Source organism: Schistocerca nitens, chromosome 6 (genome assembly GCF_023898315.1).
Source record: "Schistocerca nitens isolate TAMUIC-IGC-003100 chromosome 6, iqSchNite1.1, whole genome shotgun sequence".
Lineage (NCBI taxonomy): Eukaryota > Metazoa > Arthropoda > Insecta > Orthoptera > Acrididae > Schistocerca > Schistocerca nitens.
Genome location: NC_064619.1, coordinates 224,503,145 through 224,526,260, shown reverse-complemented (window position 1 = coordinate 224,526,260; position 23,116 = coordinate 224,503,145). Strand labels below are relative to the sequence as shown.

The 23,116-nt window shown below is 42.0% G+C and overlaps 1 protein-coding gene across 3 annotated transcripts in view; it reads right to left on the bottom strand.

Annotated features, from left to right (window-relative positions):
- LOC126262268 (uncharacterized) overlaps positions 1-23,116 on the bottom strand; it is a 508,717-nt gene that overhangs the window by 440,082 nt on the left and 45,519 nt on the right. For 2 of the 3 annotated variants that reach the window (XM_049958774.1, XM_049958773.1), the window contains exon 1: positions 5,152-5,204. The exons of the other annotated variant lie outside the window; for it this stretch is intronic. In XM_049958774.1, coding sequence (XP_049814731.1) covers positions 5,152-5,189 — 38 coding nt within the window. In that variant the 5' untranslated portion in view covers positions 5,190-5,204. Of the gene's footprint in view, positions 1-5,151; positions 5,205-23,116 lie in introns of those variants that run through there. 3 annotated transcript variants of the gene reach the window in all.

Below are 23,116 nucleotides of genomic sequence, written 5' to 3'. Positions count from 1 at the left end.
TGAAATTTAACGGGTTTCTTTTAGGACGCATGTGGTTTATCTCATATTTTTCGCTACTAAGAGACAATTGCCACTTCTCGCACGGTACAGCCATCGAGTCTAAGTTGGTTTTGAGCTTCTAATAACTTTCCTACACCGTAAAAAGACAGAATCCTCTGCAAACAATCTAAGGGGGCTGCTCGGATTCCCTCCTAAATCGATCGTATAGACCTGGATTAGCAGAACGCTATTCATTTTTCAGTTGACACACAATATGAGTTCGCCGCACTACTGTAGTCCCACAGCTGTTACATCAGTGATGTTGGCAACAGTGATAAAGATAAGAGAGTCGACAAAAACGTACCGGCAAGAACTAGAGAGCCGAAGCTCAAGCTACCATAGACAACTTACGTATAGACTTCGCGCCACTTCTCGCTCCTGCCGAGCTTTGCAACCTGACAATCACTGTATGTGTTCAACAGGCAAAATTTAATCTCATATTGATTACAACTAATAACTGCCATACTTTAAGAGAACGACTGTAAACTCGCATAAAAATTATTCTTTTCGTTGGGGCGGGGGAGTGAGAGGGGTCAATCTACGCCCCTGTACGAGAGGCAGTTCTAGCTGCTGAGTATATGAGGTAAGTAGCTTCAATGGCGCTATTTTGCATAGTTGTAATCAGTGAATGGGTAGTATTCTAATCACAAGCCAATAAGCCATATATTCAATTTTTCTGTTTTCTGTAAAATCCACAGCGAGGTGACAAACAAAACAGTACATTCTGTATACAATTTTTGTTTGAAAATATACAGGGTAGTCAGATGCAGTCGGATAAGTTTGTAAGGGTATTGAAAGGGTAGGTTGTACCGAGAAACAATTGTTAAGAAAAAATTCGACACGTGTGCCGTTCCTGAATTAATTGCCTTTGAAGTTAGCCAGTCAGGCAGTTGCGCGCGCAAACTCAAGCGGCCCGCCAGATATGGTGCCGCCAAACTTGTTCTTCGTTTGATATCCTAAAACTGAACAAGAGAGCGATACAGAAACTGTAAATTGGACGGTAATAAAAATCGAACGCGAGCCAAAGACTGAGCAGTTTCGTGCGCTATCATCTACACTATGAGAACAACAGTCTAGAATTGTATCCGGCAGGGCACTTGAATTGGTTAACTTCAATGGTAATTAACTCTGAAACAGCTCAACGTATCGAATGTTTTTCTTAACAGTTATTTCTCAGCACAACCTACTCTGTAATACCCTAAAAAGCTTTTCAGATTCTTTCTAACCACCCTATACAGGGTGTTACAAAAAGGTACGGCCAAACTTTCAGGAAACATTCCTCACATACAAATAAAGAAAAGATGTTATGTGGACATGTGTCCGGAAACGCTTAACTTCTATGTTAGAGCTCATTTTAGTTTCGTCAGTATGTACTGTACTTCCTCGATTCACCGCCAGTTGGCCCAATTGAAGGAAGGTAATGTTGACTTTGGTGCTTGTGTTGACATGCGACTCATTGCTCTACAGTACTAGCATCAAGCACATCAGTACGTAGCATCAACAGGTTAGTGTTCATCACGAACGTGGTTTTGCAATCAGTGCAATGTTTACAAATGCGGAGTTGGCAGATGCCCATTTGATGTATGGATTAGCACGGGGCAATAGCTGTGGCGCGGTACGTTTGTATCGAGACAGATTTCCAGAACGAAGGTGTCCCGACAGGAAGACGTTCGAACAATTGATGGGCGTCTTAGGGAGCACGGAACATTCCAGCCTATGACTCGCGACTGGGGAAGACCTAGAACGACGAGGACACCTGCAATGGACGAGGCAATTCTTCGTACAGTTGACGATAACCCTAATGTCAGTGTCAGAGAAGTTGCTGCTGTACAAGGTAACGTTGGCCACGTCACTGTATGGAGAGTGCTACGGGAGAACCAGTTGTTTCCGTACCATGTACAGCGTGTGCAGGCACTATCAGCAGCTGATTGGCCTCCACGGGTACACTTCTGCGAATGGTTCATCCAACAAATGTTCTCTTTAAGGATGAGGCTTCATTCCAGCGTGATCAAATTGTAAATTTTCACAACGAGAATCCGCACGCAATTGTGCAATCACGTCATCAACACAGATTTTCTGTGAACGTTTGGGCAGGCATTGTCGGTGATGTCTTGATTGGGCCCCATGTTCTTCCACCTACGCTCAATGGAGCACGTTATCATGATTTCATACGGGATACTCCACCTGTGCTGCTAGAACATGTGCCTTTACAAGTACGACACAACATGTGGCTCATGCACGATGGATCTCCTGCACATTTCAGTCGAAGTGTTCGTACGCTTCTCAACAACAGATTCGGTGACCGATGGATTGGTAGAGGCGGACCAATTCCATGGCCTCCACGCTCTCCTGACCTCAACCGTCTTGACTTTCATTTATGGGGGCATTTGAAAGCTCTTGTCTACGCAACCCCGGTACCAAATGTAGAGACTCTTCGTGCTCGTATTGTGGACGGCTGTGATACAATACGCCATTCTCCAGGGCTGCATCAGCGCATCAGGGATTCCATGCGACGGAGGGTGGATGCATGTATCCTCGCTAACGGAGGACATTTTGAACATTTCCTGTAACAAAGTGTTTGAAGTCACGCTGGTACGTTCTGTTGCTGTGTGTTTCCATTCCATGATTAATGTGATTTGAAGAGAAGTAATAAAATGAGCTCTAACATGGAAAGTAAGCGTTTCCGGACACATGTCCACATAACATATTTTCTTTCTTTGTGTGTGAGGAATGTTTCCTGAAAGTTTGGCCGTACCTTTTTGTAACACCCTGTATATAAGGAGAAAGAATATACATTGGAGCGCCAAAGAAACTGATACAGGCATGGGTATTCAAAAACAGAGATATGTAAACAGGCGGAATACGGGGCTGCGGTCGGTAACGTCTATATAAGACAAGTGTCTGGCGCAGTTCTTAGTTCGGGAACTGCTGCTACAATGGCAGGTTATTAAGATTTAAGTCAGTTTGAACGTGGTGTTATAGTTGGCGCACGAACGATGGGATACAGCACCAACGAGGTAGAGAGGAAATGGGGATTTTCCCGTATAACCATTTCACGAGTGTACCATGAATAGCAGGAATCCGATAAAACCTCAAATTTACGACATCGCTGCGATCGGCGATCGGAAAAACATCCTGCAAGAATGGGACACACGACGACTGAAAGGAATCGTTCAACGTGACAGAAGTGCAACCCTTCCGTAAATTCTGCAGATTTCAATGCTAGGCCATCAACAAGTGTCAGGGTGCGAACCATTAAATGAAAGATCATCGATATGGGCTTTCGGAGCTGAAGGACAACTCGTGTACCCATGACGACTGCACCACACAAAGCTTTACGCCTCACCAGAGCCCGTCAACACCGACATTGGTCTGTTGATGACTGGAAACATGTTGCCTGGTCGGACAAGTCTCGTTTCAAACTGAATCGAGCGGATGGAGGTGTGCGGGTATAGAGACAACATCATGAATACATCGAACCTGTATTGCAGTAGGGGACTTTCCAAGCTGGTGGAGACTCTATAATGGTGTGGAGCGTGTGCAGCTGGTTTGATATGGGACCCCTGATACGTCTAGATACGACTCTGACAGGTTACACGTACGTAAGTATCCTGTCTGATCATCTGCATGCATTCATGGCCATTGCGCATTCAGACGGACTTTTGTAATTCCAGCACGACAATGCGACATCCCACATGTCCAGAATTGCTACAGTGTGGCTTCAGGAACACTCTTCTTAGTTTAAACACTTCCTCTGACCACCAGGCTCCCTAGACATGGACATTATCGAGCATATCTGGGATGCCTTGGAGCGTGCTGTTCAGAAGAGATCTCCACGCCCTGGTAATCTTACGGATTTGTGGACAGCCCTGCAGGTTTCATGGTGTCAGTTGCCTCCAGCACTACTTCAGACATTAGTCGAGTCCATGCCACGTCGTGTTGCGGCACTTCCGCGTGCCCGCGGAGGGACTAAGCGATATTAGGCAGGTGTACCAGTTTCTTTGGCTCTTCAGTGTACATGGGACAAATCAACTTGTCTAATGGTTTACAGCTGAAAATGACTGTGGGAAAGAAATCGAAATCATACATGTTCAAAGCTCAGCAATTCTCTTTCTCTCAGTCGGTTTTAACAGAAATCATGTTCCTTGTCGTTTAAAAAGTGATTAGGGTATTGTGTAAAAATTTGAAGTAAATCGGTCAAGTACTTTTCGAGATTTTTGGTAATAACTGTAAATAACGATTGCCTTTAAACAGCAGCATAGAAGACAGATATTGATTTTATTCACTGCTACAAGCATGTTTCAAGCTACACCTAATAGGTATGACTATTAATGAAATGATAGGTACTTTACCCTGAAACTGACGAATGAAGCTACAAGCTACGAAAGACTCAAACCTTTTAAACCGAATAGTTTCTGAAAGACTGCGCGTCTTCGACCATAGATACTAGTAGACTGGCCTTGCTGTGCAGAAGCTACAGGGCTCGTGTGGCTCCAACATAAACCACATGACTGTTAGCAAAACGTGGCGGGATTTCAAATCAGCGGTCTGCCATCCTATGTTTGTATCGTATTTTACCCACATTTCTCAATTGACTGCCAAACGCTTCCAACAAAAATAACGTCAGAACTACATTTGACCTGGATTTGTTCACAGTACCATTTATAAAATCTAACAAATACATCGAACGTTCCTCTGGTGGGCAGCGGGACGAAATTACTATAAACTATCACTTAAAGTAAAATGTCGTTAAAATTCTTTTAAACAGTAAGATGGGGATCGTGTCAAAACTTTAAACACTGGATTCGCCGCGTTTTGAGCTCTAGTCACTTGTAAAAGAAACGGGATATGGGAATTATGTCAACTATAGGTGCCAAAATTTTCGACATTAGGAGCAGGTCCATTTTAGAGTATCAATTTTAGGTGCACTTCAAAGGTTCAGTTCCTACTATTTTTACTAAAGTTTAAACTATCACTTTTTAAAAAAATGATATTTTAAATGAAAGGTGAGACTTTGAAGTTTCAGAAAATAATTTTGAAGCCTACATTTATTTAATAGTATTAGAAGGTAGAAAAAAATTCTCTTCATGTGTCGACTATAGGTGCTCTTACCTTATTATAATCTCCCTTGTATATACAAAAAGGCGCATATGTGCAGATGGCTTAAAGTTTCTCCTTTTCAGGGCCTGTATCCAAAGCTGCCTTCGGTTTTCATCCTTAGGGAACCTATGAGTAGGAACGCGAAACAGTTATACTTACTTCTGTAACCGAATTATCACAGATACTTTCCAAAATGTAATATGAGTCTAACTTTACAGGCGTCACTTTCAACACTTCAATTTACGTGATACTCTATTTCAAGTGTAAAAAACATATAAAAGTCACTTCAGCAGATTTCAATAAACGCATCTGCGCTATCATAGAAACACTTACAAGTGAAATGTAATGCCATTTCCCCCGACAAAACGCTGAGTACAGCAATACGCGCAACACGAAACAACCATGTTTTGCCAACATTCACGTGACTTTAGCCCAGAGATGTTGGAGCCACGAAAATGACGTCAGGGCCAGTCTATTATATTTATGGTCGAAGCTGTGCGTAGAACAGTGCGGAGCGCATGTGACGTAACGGCACTGCTGCACCGTGACTAGCACATTCTGTGTGTGCCGCCAGGCGCATATAACTGCACTAGGCAGAGCAGCGAACTGGCATGCAGACTACTAGGTTGTTTCCACAGCAAGACCTGTTGCCAGTGGCGGCTCGTGAGTACACATTCTGCGTGTTCACAAATTTTTAAATTTAGATAAATATGAAAGTGGGAAATTAATAGCATCAGTTGTATAACAGTTGTAGTTGTTGTTGTTGTGGTCTTCAGTCCTGAGACTGGTTTGATGCAGCTCTCCATGCTACTCTATCCTGTGCAAGCTTCTTCATCTCCCAGTACCTACTGCAACCTACATCCTTCTGAATCTGCTTAGTGTATTCATCTCTTGGTCTCCCCCTACGGTTTTTCCCTCCACGCTGCCCTCCAATACTAAATTGGTGATCCCTTGATGGCTCAGAACATGTCCTACCAACCGATCCCTTCTTCTGTCAAGTTGTGCCACAAATTCCTCATCTCCCCAATCCTATTCAGTACCTCCTCATTAGTTATGTGATCTACCCATCTAATCTTCAGCATTCTTCTGTAGCACCACATTTCGAAAGCTTCTATTCTCTTCTTGTCCAAACTATTTACCGTCCATGTTTCACTTCCATACATGGCTACACTCCATACAAATACTTTCAGAAAAGACTTCCTGACAAATCTATACTCGATGTTAACAAATTTCTCTTCTTCAGAAACGCTTTCCTTGCCATTGCCAGTCTACATTTTATATCCTCTCTACTTCTACCATCATCAGTTATTTTGCTCCCCAAATAGCAAAACTCCTTTACTACTTTAAGTGTCTCATTTCCTAATCTAATACCCTCAACATCACCCGACTTAATTCGACTACATTCCATTATCCTCGTTTTGCTTTTGTTGATGTTCATCTTATATCCTCCCTTCAAGACACCATCCATTCCGTTCAACAGCTCTTCCAAGTCCTTTGCTGTCTCTGACAGAATTACAATGTCATCGGCGAACCTCAAGGTTTTTATTTCTTCTCCATGGATTTTAATACCTATTCCGAATTTTTCTTTTGTTTCCTTTACTGCTTGCTCAATACACAGATTGAATAACATCGGGGAGAGGCTACAACCCTGTCTTACTCCCTTCCCAATCACTGCTTCCCATTCATGTCCATCGACTCTTATAACTGCCAGCTGGTTTCTGTACAAATTGTAAATACCCTTTCGCTCCCTGTATTTTACCCCAGCCACCTTTAGAATTTGAAAGGGAGTATTCCAGTCAACATTTTCAAAAGCTTTCTCTAAATCTACAAATGCTAGAAACGTAGGTTTGCCTTTCCTTAATCTTTCTTCTAAGATAAGTCGTAAGGTCAGTATTGCCTCACGTGTTCCAGTATTTCTACGGAATCCAGACTGATCTTCCCCGAGGTCGGCTTCTACTAGTTTTTCCATTCGTCTGTAAAGAATTCGTGTTAGTATTTTGCAGCTGTGGCTTATTAAACTGATTGTTCGGTAATTCTCACATCTGTCAACACCTGCTTTCTTTGGGATTGGAATTATTATATTCTTCTTGAAGTCTGAGGGTATTTCGCCTGTTTCATACATCTTGCTCACCAGATGGTAGAGTTTTGTCAGGACTGGCTCTCCCAAGGCCGTCAGTAGTTCCAATGGAATGTTATCTACTCCGGGGGCCTTGTTTCGACTCAGGTCTTTCAGTGCTCTGTCAAACTCTTCATGCAGTATCGTATCTCCCATTTCATCTTCATCTACATCCTCTTCCATTTCCATAATATTGTCCTAAAGTACATCGCCCTTCGATAGACCCTCTGTATACTCCTTCCACCTTTCTGCTTTCCCTTCTTTGCTTAGAACTGGGTTTCCATCTGAGCTCTTGATGTTCATACAAGTGGTTCTCTTATCTCCAAAGGTCTCTTTAATTTTCCTGTAGGCAGTATCTATCTTACCCCTAGTGAGATAAGCCTCTACATCCTTACATTTGTCCTCTAGCCATCCCTGCTTAGCCATTTTGCACTTCCTGTCGATCTCATTTTTGAGACGTTTGTATTCCTTTTTGCCTGCTTCATTTACTGCATTTTTATATTTTCTCCTTTCATCAATTAAATTCAATATTTCTTGTGTTACCCAAGGATTTCTACTAGCTCTCGTCTTTTTACCTACTTGATCCTCTGCTGCCTTCACTACTTCATCCCTCAAAGCTACCCATTCTTCTTCTACTGTATTTCTTTCCCCCATTCCTGTCAATTGTTCCCTTATGCTCTCCCTGAAACTCTGTACAACCTCTGGTTCTTTCAGTTTATCCAGGTCCCATCTCCTTAAATTCCCACCTTTTTGCAGTTTCTTCAGTTTTAATCTACAGGTCATAACCAATAGATTGTGGTCAGAGTTCACATCCGCCCCTGAAAATGTCTTACAATTTAAAACCTGGTTCCTAAATCTCTGTCTTACCATTATATGATCTATCTGATACCTTTTAGTATCTCCGGGGTTCTTCCATGTATACAACCTTCTATCATGATTCTTAAACCAAGTGTTAGCTATGATTAAGTTGTGCTCTGTGCAAAATTCTACCAGGCGGCTTCCTCTTTCATTTCTTAGCCCCAATCCATATTCACCTACTACGTTTCAATCTCTCCCTTTTCCTACACTCGAATTCCAGTCACCCATGACTATTAAATTTTCGTCTCCCTTCACTATCTGAATAATTTCTTTTATTTCATCATACATTTCTTCAATTTCTTCGTCATCTGCAGAGCTAGTTGGCATATAAACTTGTACTACTGTAGTAGGTGTGGGCTTCGTATCTATCTTGGCCACAATAATGCGTTCACTAAGCTGTTTGTAGTAGCTTACCCGCCTTCCTATTTTCCTATTCATTATTAAACCTACTCCTGCATTACCCCTATTTGACTTTGTGTTTATAACCCTGTAGTCACCTGACCAGAAGTCTTGTTCCTCCTGCCACCGAACTTCACTAATTCCCACTATATCTAACTTTAACCTATCCATTTCCCTTTTCAAATTTTCTAACCTACCTGCCCGATTAAGGGACCTGACATTCCACGCTCCGATCCGTAGAACGCCAGTTTTCTTTCTCCTGATAACGACATCCTCTTGAGTAGTCCCGCCCGGAGATCCGAATGGGGGACTATTTTACCTCCGGAATATTTTACCCAAGAGGACGCCATCATCATTACCCATACAGTAAAGCTACATGTCCTCGGGAAAAATTACGGCTGTAGTTTCCCCTTGCTTTCAGCCGTTCGCAGTACCAGCACAGCAAGGCCGTTTTGGTTATTGTTACAAGGCCAGATCAGTCAATCATCCAGACTGTTGCCCTTGCAACTACTGAAAAGGCTGCTGCCCCTCTTCAGGAACCACACGTTTGTCTGGCCTCTCAACAGATACCCCTCCGTTGTGGTTGTACCTACGGTACGGCTATCTGTATCGCTGAGGAACGCAAGCCTCCCCACCAACGGCAAGGTCCATGGTTCATGGGGGGGGGGGGGGGGGGTATAAAAGTTATGGATATCAAAGTATTTATAGAACTGCAGCCACATAATAATAATAATAATAACAGTAATAATAATAATAATAAAAATGGAAAAATGGAAAAAAACGGATGCCTATAAATATCTAGGATACAGACAAAAAATAGGAATAGATAATACAAATATTAAAGAAGAACTAAAAGAAAAATATAGACAAAGACTAACAAAAATACTGAAAACAGAATTGACAGCAAGAAACAAGACAAAAGCTATAAATACTTATGCCATACCAATATTGACCTACTCATTTGGAGTAGTGAAATGGAGTAACACAGACCTAGAAGCACTCAATACACTTACACGATCACAATGCCACAAATATAGAATACATCACATACATTCAGCAACAGAAAGATTCACATTAAGCAGAAAGGAAGGAGGAAGGGGATTTATCGACATAAAAAACCTACATTATGGACAGGTAGACAATTTAAGAAAATTCTTTCTAGAACGAGCAGAAACTAGCAAAATACACAAGGCAATCACTCATATAAATACATCGGCTACACCACTGCAATTTCATAACCACTTCTACAACCCTTTAGATCACATAACATCAACAGATACGAAGAAAGTAAATTGGAAAAAGAAAACACTTCATGGCAAGCACCCGTATCATCTAACACAGCCACACATCGATCAAGACGCATCCAACACATGGCTAAGAAAAGGCAATATATACAGTGAGACAGAAGGATTCATGATTGCAATACAGGATCAAACAATAAACACCAGGTATTACAGCAAGCATATTATTAAAGATCCCAATACCACAACAGATAAATGCAGACTTTGTAAACAACAAATAGAAACAGTAGATCACATCACAAGCGGATGTACAATACTAGCAAATGCAGAATACCCCAGAAGACATGACAATGTCGCAAAAATAATACATCAACAGCTTGCCTTACAACATAAACTTTTAAAACAACAAGTTCCTACATACAAGTATGCACCACAAAATGTACTGGAGAATGATGAATACAAATTATACTGGAACAGAACCATTATAACAGATAAAACAACGCCACATAACAAACCTGACATCATACTCACCAATAAAAAGAAGAAATTAACACAACTAATCGAAATATCCATACCCAATACAACAAATATACAAAAGAAAACAGGAGAAAAAATTGAAAAATACATCCAACTGGCTGAGGAAGTCAAAGACATGTGGCATCAGGATAAAGTTGACATCATACCAATTATACTATCAACTACAGGAGTCATACCACACAATATCCACCAGTACATCAATGCAATACAGCTACATCCAAACATATATATATACAACTACAGAAATCCGTAATTATTGATACATGTTCAATTACCCGAAAGTTCCTAAATGCAATATAACACATACCGTACAGTTAATAGGAAGTGACGCTTGATCAAGGTCCGCGTCGCTTTCCATTCTTAACCAGACTTAACGTCCGAGAAAGTAAAGAAATAATAATAATAACAGAAGTAATAATAATAATAAAAATAGTATGCATAACTTGTCTAAAAAAGAAAGCCTTTTCTATTTTGTTGTTTTGTGCTGAATTAATAATAATAATAAAAATAATATGCATAACTTGTCTAAAAAAGAAAGCCTTTTTTAATTTTGTTGTTTTGTGCTGAATTAAGTACAATTTCGGGCGAGAACGAAATAATGTTTAAACTTTCGCTACTCTCCGTTTCGCATTTTGTGTAAGAGGAAGTTTTCAAGCTTTTTATTTTTTTGGACAAATGTACAAGATCCCTAACACATTTATATGTATTAGTTAACGAATTAACTTCCGGGCTGAAGATCAGATATTGCACTCACACATCTTATGCCTATTATGCACTTCTTTGTTGAATGTTCGGTTGTAGTCACGCTTATTTGATGTCATCGCTTCCTCAGTCAACGAATCTGATCTGGGATACCGTAGCTACTTTGCGCTGACTTCTCCTGGTAATTTTCTTTTCTGGTAACGCTTCGAAAAGATACAACAGACTTCATGCTGACACCGCACACGAAAGCTGATACCTGCACACCAAACACAAACTACCATTTGTGAAACTGATTAAATTGAAGTAGTACTGTTTGCTAACATGGACACTTGATTGGAATACAAATGAGGCGCTGCCTATAACGTGCTGACATGAGGAAAGTTTCCAACCGATTTCTCATACACAAACAGCAGTTGACCGGCGTTGCCTGGTGAAACGTTCTTGTGATGCCTCGTGTAAGGAGGAGAAATGCGTACCATCACGTTTCCGACTTTGATAAAGGTCGGCTTGTAGCCTATCGCGCTTGCGGTTTATCGTATCGCGACATTGCTGCTCGCGTTGGTCGAGATCCAATGACTGTTAGCAGAATATGGAATCGGTTGGTTCAGGAGAGTAATACGGAACGCCGTGCTGGATCCCAACGGCCTCGTATCACTAGCAGTCGATATGACAGGCATCTTATCCGCATGGCTGTAATGGATCGTGCAGCCACGTCTCGATCCCTGAGTCAACAGATGGAGACGTTTGCAAGACTACAACCATCTGCACGAACAGTTCGACGACGTTGCCGGCCGAAGTGGCCGTGCGGTTAAAGGCGCTGTAGCCTGGAACCGCAAGACCGCTACGGTCGCAGGTTCGAATCCTGCCTCGGGCATGGATGTTTGTGATGTCCTTAGGTTAGTTAGGTTTAACTAGTTCTAAGTTCTAGGGGACTAATGACCTCAGCAGTTGCGTCCCATAGTGCTCAGAGCCATTTGAACCATTTTTTCGACGACGTTTGCAGCAGCATGGACTATCAGCTCGGAGACCATGGCTGCGGTTACCATTGACGTTGCACCACAGACAGGAGCGCCTGCGATGGTGTACTCAACGACGAACCTGCGTGCACGAATGGCAAAACTTCATTTTTTCGGATGAATCCAGGTTCTGTTTACAGCATCATGATGGTCGCATCCGTGTTAGGAGACATCGCGGTGAATGCACATTGGAAGCGTGTATTCGTCATCGCCATACTGGCGTATCACCTGGCGTGATGGTATGGGGTGCCATTGGTTACACGTCTCGGTCACCTCTTGTTCGCATTGACGGCACTTTGAACAGTGGACGTTACATTTCAGATGTGTTACGACCCGTGCCTCTACCCTTCATTCGATCCCTGCGAAACCCTACATTTCAGCAGGATAATGCACGACCGTATGTTGCAGGTCCTGTACGGGCCTTTCTGGATACAGAAAATGTTTGACTGCTGCCCTGGCCAGCACATTCTCCAGATCTCTCACCAACTGAAAACGTCGTGTGAATGGTGGCCGAGCAACTGGCTCGTCATAATACGCCAGTCACTACTCTTGATGAACTGTGGGATCGTTTTGAAGCTGCGTGGGCAGCTGTACCTGTACACGCCATCCAAGCTCTGTTTGACTCAATGCCCAGGCGTATCAAGGCCGTTATTACGGCCAGAGGTGGTTGTTCTGGTTACTGATTTCTCAGGATCTATGCACCCAAATTGCGTGAAAATGTAATCACATGTCAGTTCTAGTATAATATATGTCTCCAATGAATACCCGTTTATCATCTGCATATCTTCTTGGTGTAGCAATTTTAATGGCCAGTAGTGTATATATATAGGGTGAGCACAGTCTTCCCCTGATTATAATAATTTATTACAGAATAACAGTTTGACATAATAATTTACATTTGATGCCGATACATAGGTTAGTGTTACTAGTTTTTTTTTAAGACCACTTACGTTAGTAAACCTCAACCTGTGCTCCCTTGGTAACCCAGAGAATGTCGAGGCGGGATTCCAGTTCCCACCAGGTGTTTCATAACATGTATTCTGTCACAGTACCCCTAGCAGCTTGTACCCTAGCATATATATATATATATATATATATATATATATATATATATATATATATGCCTACAGCACAGATAAACGCGACCCACAATAAAATCAACAGCATGAATAAATGCTAGTCTCACAGTCAACAATGATGTGCTTTGTGGTCGTCAGCGCCTCAAATGGATTACTGCATGATAAAATCAAAAACTTAGTAAATCCTATCTTATTCACAATCCCACAAAACAGGTTTCTCTATCAGTATAGCAGAATAGCTATAACATATTTTGAGGTCCGATCTAATTTTACTATAAAGTGAGTGAGTTGGCATGCCTAAGGAGTGTGCTACTGGCTACTGTCTTGCGGGATTTATGCCGAGCGAACGGAGATAAAATCTGCTGCAGTGTACTACCATCTGGTGGCATTGAAATAAACTTTTAGTAAAATGTTTACTGTGCACGTTGTTTATCAAATCTGTGTGCATCAGTCGCGCATGTGCAATTGGTCCTTAAAACGTGCACAACTTAAGGTATGCTCGCGACCCTGATGCCAAGTTTCATAGAGTCTGGAGGAGTAGCAATGTAGCGTAGCGCGGTAGATAAATAAATGTAAATGTCGTGTGACTAGGGCCTCCCGTCGGGTAGACCGTTCGCCGGGTGCAAGTCTTTCGATTTGACACCACTTCGGCGACATCCGCGTCGAAGCGCGGTAGATTAGTGCCACGTATTTTAGATTACCGTATTACGTTGAACAGCATTCAAACAAAAATAATCAATAAAACCCGCAAGGTGTTGGCATGCTCTTGTGCTCGTATACAATAGCCGCCACTGCATGCTGCCAAGTTAAAACTGAAGCCAAAACGAGTGTACAGAGAGCAATGAGAGCAGTGTTCGGTGAATGCAAAAGTGAAAATCCAACGAAATTATGGTCTTATATGTGCTCAGTTTTATTGTCGACGTAAGCTACTCAAGTGCTAAGTGATCATAGTGACATCGAAACGAAAAATGATACAGAGACTGTTGACTTGCTGAATTCAATTTTGTAAATTTATTTCACTGACAATGAGAAATATCGTAAAACGGTTCCTGCTTTAAATCGTATCATGAATAACAAAATGACGGATACTGGGACATGTGAGCGTAGAGTAAAATCAATTAAAATCACTCAACACAGGATAGGAAACTGGTCTTGAAGGGATACTTGTATGATTCTATATAGATTATGTGAAAGCAGCATTTTATCGTAGGACTCTGCAAGAATGAAATATTCCAAGGGAGTGGAGAAAGGGGGACATGATTCCTGTTTTCAATAGGGTAATAAGAAAGACGAAAATACATTCTTACACACAAGCGGCTTGTAGTTAAATTGCGTGCTTATGGAATATCGTCTCAGTTATGTGACTGGATTCGTGACTTCCTATCACAGAGGTCAGAGTTCGTAGTAACTGATGGAAAGTCATAGAGTAAAACACAAGTGATTTCTATCGTTCCTCAAGGTAGTGTTAGAGGCCCTTTGCTGTTCCTTACCTATATAAACGATTTGGGAGACAATCTGAGCCGCCGCCTTAGGTTGTTTGCAGATGACGCTGTCGTTTATCGACTAATAAAGTCATAAAAAGGTCAAAACAAATTGCAAAAAGATTTAGAAAAGATATCTGTATGGTGCAAAAATTGGAAGTGACCCTAAATAACGAAAAGTGTGAGGTCATCCACATGAGTACTAAAAGGAATTACAAGAGGAGGGTTATGGCAAGTGCCTCAATATTGCTGGAAATTATGTAAAAAAGTAGATTAAGGTACAGGCTTTCATGTAAAAATAAAATTATTGAGATATCTTAGCACGTCTTTTTTTAATTTCAAAACGGTACTTACTTAAAAAACACGCCTCGCACGATCAGACAAACTCAATACTGATGGAATTAAACAAGAAGTATTACCATGTTATCATCTTCTCTGACCTTGCCAACATCTTCGACCGTGCAGATCATAAAATATCCGCATAATCGAAACAAAATAAAATAATACCTTAATAATCAATTATTCCATGATTTATCAGAATTTTGGATTCGTGTATGCAAATTCCACTTAACACTAATGCAATATTCTAAGAGCATCTGATGCAAATGTTGAAAGAGAAGCAGAGTTCTTCTTTCCCGAAATTAATGTATCTAATCAGAAACTTTTAATTGCATTAATCTGCCAGTCACCCAAAATCGGCGCTTTATCATCCTTTAAGTCAGCTTTGTCCTTGCTTGTGTCGTAGTACGAACATGCAACCGTTGCAGGAGACATAAATATAAACCTGCAATTAAAATATCGTTCTGCAAAGATTTTAAGGAGACTGTTTCATTCTAACGATATGAGTATTGTACCTCTGGATCTTAACCATCGCACGCCACACGGCCACACCCTGAAAGACGTAAAATAAAGAAAGAGGGCAGATAAAGTAATTCTTGGCACACTCAAGAGCTTTCTGTTCATCATGTGATATTCTTAATGTACTCATTGCAGATCACCAGAGAAAAATCTCATCTGACAACCTATAGAAACATAAAGCAAGTTAACTGTATCTCCTACAGAGGGACTGTTAAGATATCCCATGGCAGCATATAAGAAATGAGCCGACACTAGGCGGTAAAGTCAGGAAATTACGTCGCAGACTTACAGGATTATATGACTGACATGTCCCTAAACGTTCTTTCAAAGTAAAGAAAGCTTCTGCTCCATGGCTGACTATAGAACTATACCGTTTAATGAAGACACATTGGACATAAAAGATTCAAGTGAAATCCAACTCCTGAATTACATTAAGTACACCGGAAACCGCGAAACAAAGCGAAGCTAAATGTTTGCAATCCCAAAATCAGGTATGACCGCTCTTTAATGCAGCATGTCGAATCCGGCAACGCCGTGGATAAAACTGAGCAGCTTTGGCATGGGAAAAGCAAAATCTGATACTTTTCAAGGCCTTGTAGAAATTAAACGATTTTTTCTCAAAAGCATTCATTTCTCACGTTGCGATAAATTATCATCCACAAGATAACACCTTCTCAACAGACGTGTGTTACGCTAACCGTTTCTACACAGACAGTACCGAAAGCAAACATGAGAATACCTTCTGAGGATGGATGGAGGTAATGACGGAGTGCGCTTAGGTACAATTAAAAACTTGATACTATTAACCAGTCCTCACAGACATCATCAGTCTTTCCCTTGTTAGTGGTACATGTTCTACTGAGTGGAAACAAGCTTAAATCAACAAATACCCTAGAATGATGTGAATGACAACCCAAAATCACCAGGTGACTGTACGCCAGTCAGCATATTACATGCGGTCTCTAAAGCCTTGGAGTACATTGTTCATGAACAATAACGGATTACGTCAAAACTTGCAACATTCACGACAGATATCAATCACGCTTCCGAAAATACCTGCATTAATCAAAGTGACTGATGGCATCAAATATGCCATGACAGTTATGAAGATACCACTTTAACAGCACTTTATTTCAGGAAGGATTTTGATAAGGCCGATTTCAGTATATTAATTATTAAAATGAAACAGCTGAATTTCTCAAACAGTGCAGTACTGTGGTTCAAAAGCTATCTCATGAAAAAGTCAACGTTTCACCTGTAAATTGGAGAAGTGATAAGGGAAAAGTGTGCTCTCTGGAATCCACAGGGTTTCAGCATTGGTATATTTATTTTCTCGTTGTATATCAATGACATGTCATGCATGCTTCTCTCTTGTAATTACCACTTATATGCTGACGATACCCAGTCATACATAAGTGTCAGCCCTAAGAACATTGTTGCTGCTGTATCACGTACGAATGGCAATCTTTGTTCGATATCACAATCGGCACAAAACCTATGTTTTAAAATAAATTCCAAGAAGTCACCGGTCATCCACATTTCTCATAGAAATTTCATCAGCGGCCATTTCCATGAAACACTTCCTCCAAAGTTTTTAATTGGCGTCCAATTACTGCTTCGAAAAATAGTAAAAGACGTTGGCCTTGAAGGAGCATCTAAACTGTGAAAAACAAACTGTTGCAGATTGCAAGTAATCTCTCTTGTGTCTACATGCAATCCAGAAATTATGAAAAATATTCCCACCTTAAATTACGAAAAAAAGTCCAGTATTTAGCCCTCCCAAATTCTTATGACTGATGTAGTTCAACGGGGCAGAAATAGTAAAAACCTAACAACTGGAGCTAAGTAATGAATTCTTGCGTGAATATATGTGCAACATTGGCGTGCGATGGTTAAGATCCAGAGGTACAATACTCATATCGTTAGAATGAAACAGTCTCCTTAAAATCTTTGCAGAGCGATATTTTAATTGCAGGTTTATATTTATGACTCCTGCAACGGTTGCATGTTCGTACTACGACACAAGCAAGGACAAAGCTGACTTACAGGATGATAAAGCGCCGATTTTTGGTTATTGGTAGATTAATGCAATTAAAAGTTTCTGATTAGATACATTTATTTCGGGAAAGAAGAACTCTGCTTCTCTTTCAACATTTGCATCAGATGCTCTTAGAATATTGCATTAGTGTTAAGTGGAATTTGCATACACGAATCCAAAATTCTGATAAATCATGGAATAATTGATTATTACGGTATTCTTTTACTTTGTTTCGGTTATGTGGATATTTTATGATCTGCACAGTCCTACACTTAGTTACGTTGGGATGGGAAGGGATAAGCGACGTGATTCTCACACACTTCGTTTACTTCATCGGTTTCTTAGTCAATAAGGTTCTCAATACCTCTCCTTACAAATCAAATACCAATCATTATTTCAAAACAGCAACACCAGAACCGGTATGTCTAGCATCTTGACTGTACCTTTGCGCAACACTACACCTTTTTCCATCTTCTCCTTCATTTCAGCCATAAAACTATGGAATAAACTACAGCGTAACTTGCACCTTATCCAAGACCGCGTGCTTCAACAGGAGATTAAAACTTTATCTTTTATCATTGATTTACTTTCTCTCTCTATGCTTTTCTCATCACTTTCTATTTGTTTTCTTCTTTCCATTCTTTCCGCTAATCTTACCCTATTATTACTTGCTCTTCCTCTGACCACTCAAGTTGATCTCCACATCGGTTCCTTCTGCACTATAGATGTGTCTATCCACATTTGACAAGAACATCATAAAGAAATTGCTTAACGTTAATAACAGTGACATTTATTAAGTTCTACATATTCGTTACACTATGTGTCATTATTATTATTATTAACAAGGTGATTCATAATTCCTGTTATCCAGTTATAGTTGTAGAAGGTTATCAGAACAGCAACATTTGGTAATAAATCCATGTCTGGATACGCGCCGTTTGGAAGATAAACGACTCTGAAAGGATGTCAAAAGATACGCAGCACATGCATCGACTGACATTTGCCTGCATGAACTATACAACACATGCTTGAAGTGGCGACCCACAGTTCTATTGCAGAAAGTGTACCTGTGAACAATGTTCACATACACCAAGTCCAAAAGTTCTGGAGTGTCCTGAAAGACCTCTGCTACAGTTACTACAGTGGCAAGGAGATTCTCTTGTGACTCCATAGGAGTCTTGTAAACAACACTCTTCATCAGCCCTACAGGTAAAAGTCCAGAGGTCTTAAATCTGACCATCTTGGTGGCCGACAAATCGGTACACCACTACATATCCACCTGTCCCCGAACGTTTGGTGAAGTGCTGATGGATTTCGCGTGAAAAGTGGCTGGCACACCATCATGCTGGAACCACATCGTATGACGGATATGTAATGGCACGTCCTGCAAATGCTGCACCAATATGTCTTGCAAGAAGGCCAAGTAACTGTCAGACAGGGCAGTAGAATACACAGACCAAGCAGATGATCACGGATAACACCAGCCCACACATTAATACCAAAATAATATTGATATCCAATTGGATTATGTGGCATGTGGGCTTTCCTCATTCCAAATTCAGGTGTCACGATGGTTGTGCAGACCCTCATCTGTGAAATTTACTTCGTGAGTGAAAAGCATGGTCTGAGGAAAGTCTGGAACGTCAACACAATGGTGTAGGCACCATGTGCAGTAATCGTCACTTGGCGCAAAATCTGCTGGACCCACGGTGGTGGTATGGGCGAAGTTTCTGTTCATGGTGAAATCACCAGGTATCTCTCTGGGATGTATCCATAAAACCTGCGATGTTTCAGTGGCATGTGGCCACAACCACAGCTGGCCCCATTAGCTTTGTAGGTGTCAGTTTCCTGAAACGTGTACTCTGCCCTTCTGTAATACACCATCTTTCTCAGTCACACAGTGGAAACTGATGTACATGCGCACGTTATACAAGACATCATGTGACACAGGACACCAACCTCTGTCAATCTGTATTGTATTCCATCATTCAGAGTCGTTTATTTTTCAAATGGCGAATTTCTGGACATGTGTTTAGTATCAGATATTGCCGTCCTGAGTCCCCTCTATAGCACCTACAACTGTGTAATAGGAATTCTGAAACGCCCTTTACGTTACCTGTGTACCATACAGATTCTAATGTTTAGTCGACAAGAAAGTCTGGCTAGATGTAACAGAGGGCCTGAAGGCCTTAACCTTGCCAGGTGAAATACACTCCTGGAAATGGAAAAAAGAACACATTGACACCGGTGTGTCAGACCCACCATACTTGCTCCGGACACTGCGAGAGGGCTGTACAAGCAATGATCACACGCACGGCACAGCGGACACACCAGGAACCGCGGTGTTGGCCGTCGAATGGCGCTAGCTGCGCAGCATTTGTGCACCGCCGCCGTCAGTGTCAGCCAGTTTGCCGTGGCATACGGAGCTCCATCGCAGTCTTTAACACTGGTAGCATGCCGCGACAGCGTGGACGTGAACCGTATGTGCAGTTGACGGACTTTGAGCGAGGGCGTATAGTGGGCATGCGGGAGGCCGGGTGGACGTACCGCCGAATTGCTCAACACGTGGGGCGTGAGGTCTCCACAGTACATCGATGTTGTCGCCAGTGGTCGGCGGAAGGTGCACGTGCCCGTCGACCTGGGACCGGACCGCAGCGACGCACGGATGCACGCCAAGACCGTAGGATCCTACGCAGTGCCGTAGGGGACCGCACCGCCACTTCCCAGCAAATTAGGGACACTGTTGCTCCTGGGGTATCGGCGAGGACCATTCGCAACCGTCTCCATGAAGCTGGGCTACGGTCCCGCACACCGTTAGGCCGTCTTCCGCTCACGCCCCAACATCGTGCAGCCCGCCTCCAGTGGTGTCGCGACAGGCGTGAATGGAGGGACGAATGGAGACGTGTCGTCTTCAGCGATGAGAGTCGCTTCTGCCTTGGTGCCAATGATGGTCGTATGCGTGTTTGGCGCCGTGCAGGTGAGCGCCACAATCAGGACTGCATACGACCGAGGCACACAGGGCCAACACCCGGCATCATGGTGTGGGGAGCGATCTCCTACACTGGCCGTACACCACTGGTGATCGTCGAGGGGACACTGAATAGTTCACGGTACATCCAAACCGTCATCGAACCCATCGTTCTACCATTCCTAGACCGGCAAGGGAACTTGCTGTTCCAACAGGACAATGCACGTCCGCATGTATCCCGTGCCACCCAACGTGGTCTAGAAGGTGTACGTCAACTACCCTGGCCAGCAAGATCTCCGGATCTGTCCCCCATTGAGCATGTTTGGGACTGGATGAAGCGTCGTCTCACGCGGTCTGCACGTCCAGCACGAACGCTGGTCCAACTGAGGCGCCAGGTGGAAATGGCATGGCAAGCCGTTCCACAGGACTACATCCAGCATCTCTACGATCGTCTCCATGGGAGAATAGCAGCCTGCATTGCTGCGAAAGGTGGATATACACTGTACTAGTGCCGACATTGTGCATGCTCTGTTGCCTGTGTCTATGTGCCTGTGGTTCTGTCAGTGTGATCATGTGATGTATCTGACCCCAGGAATGTGTCAATAAAGTTTCCCCTTCCTGGGACAATGAATTCACGGTGTTCTTATTTCAATTTCCAGGAGTGTAAATAAAAATAAATAAATATTATAGGGAGACTCACATAAGATGTAACAACTCTTATTTCATAAATGATTCAAGAGGGAAATAAACCGAATATTGAGGCAAATATGTTATATTTTAAATGGAATAATATTTTTAACAATACTGAGAAGCTCTCAAAAGAAGAGGGTAGTTATCAGGGACTTGTTCAAGGGCAGGAGCAAGGAAGGGACAGGCAACTTGCACATCTGATGATATGATAATGCTGTAAATGATAAGCAGTAGGTTAGAACCAGTCTGGCTTTAAGTGAACGTTTATCTCAAGATCACTTATAAGATAAGGGAGGTAGGGGTTATGCTTCTGGTGTCAGCATGCACACATGGGTGACTTACAATCAAGGACACTTCAACTCTTCTACCAGGGAATCACCAGCACTTAATCATGGTCATCCAGGGGAAACTACTACACGTTAGGCAATTGTGCGAGCTATATTATAGGTTATCCAGGGGAATCACTGTCTTACCTATGCACCTTAGGCAATTCTGCAAGCCATGACGTAATTTGATACTGGTCATGTGATATGAAATTGATGGGAGACCCCTGGACCAACGGGAGCAGATTGAAACAAAGGGAAATGCCACCCTTCCCCTGGACCAATAAGATTCTAACTTCCCCTCCTCCCCCTTCTCACCCTTTATAACTATCTCAGCTCTGAAGCCCACTTGTAGGCGTCTTTGTTGAAGGTCTGTGCATCATGGGGAGAGGTTTGTTATAAGGAATAATTCTTTACTGAAAGTGTTTGGAGATAACAACAATGATATAAAAAATTAACTAACAGTTTATTATAAACAATTTTGTAACTTTTTGCAGTACATTTTTTACAATAATTTGTTGTTTATTAACAATTATTTTACTTAACAAAGTTGTTCTTATGCAAACAGTGTGTTGTTTATTTACAGCCGTTTGTTGTTTATATCAAAAGATGCACTTGCGCACGCACGCACACACACACACACAACTCTGACAAGTGAACCATCTACCTGTTCCACACGTGCTCGCACAAACATCCACTATTTACAAATAAATAAATAGATAGCCGCACACTCAGTCATTCAGTGAGTGGTGTGAGTACAGGAGGGTTCCAACCAAATCCTCACAGATGAACTGTTTGTCATCATGTCGTGAGAGCCCTACTTTCAGCTGCAGTGCAGAACGTACCTCGGTGCCTTGCAATCGACAGATCACCTGGCACATCATACATGGAGCAGCCCAGTGTCAACAGTTGCCAGAGGCTTTGAAACTGCGTGATCCACAACATCAGCCAACCTCTAGGTAGCACCTGCATCTATATAGCATGCTTAGATTTTCTAACCGCACCCCACAAACTCCACGATTTGTGAATCATTCGCCTCGTCTTTCATCAGGACGATGAGCTTCTTGTTTTATGGTATTATTCCAAATGCACTGTCGGTCACCTATCCAGACGTATCAAATTCGGCATGATTGTACCTAATTACTTCATACAGATCGCAGCCTTTCACCCAGTAGATAACACTATCTGTATTCATATAAAGTAATTTGGGATCGGAGAAGTTTGGCTTCACAGATCCGTAGTAAAATTTGTACATGTGGAGTTTGGAGAGGTCCAGAACGTACCTACTGATACAGACAGGTTTCGTGAACTCCAATGAAACATTTGCCATCTCCACAGAAACTAGTCCTTCACTGAAGATGGTGGTCTGCTTCCAATTTGGGCAGGAAATATAATCTCTTGTGCCAAACGCCCTTTCCACCAATAAGCTAAATGAATTTCGCGTTAGTGTATATCATTTTCCTTTGTTTTTCCAAAAATTGAATTATTCATTGATCTGTAATAATCTTTTTCGAAATCACATACAATGTACTCCTTCAACCAGAAATGCTGGTCGAAAGAAATGTTGCAGGTGGTACTAACAAGTTCCATCCCCATCCTGAGACGTTGCTGCAGATTTTTGTAGTGCAGGATACCTCTCTGCTTAATCCACAGTGCTATCAACAGCTTCGA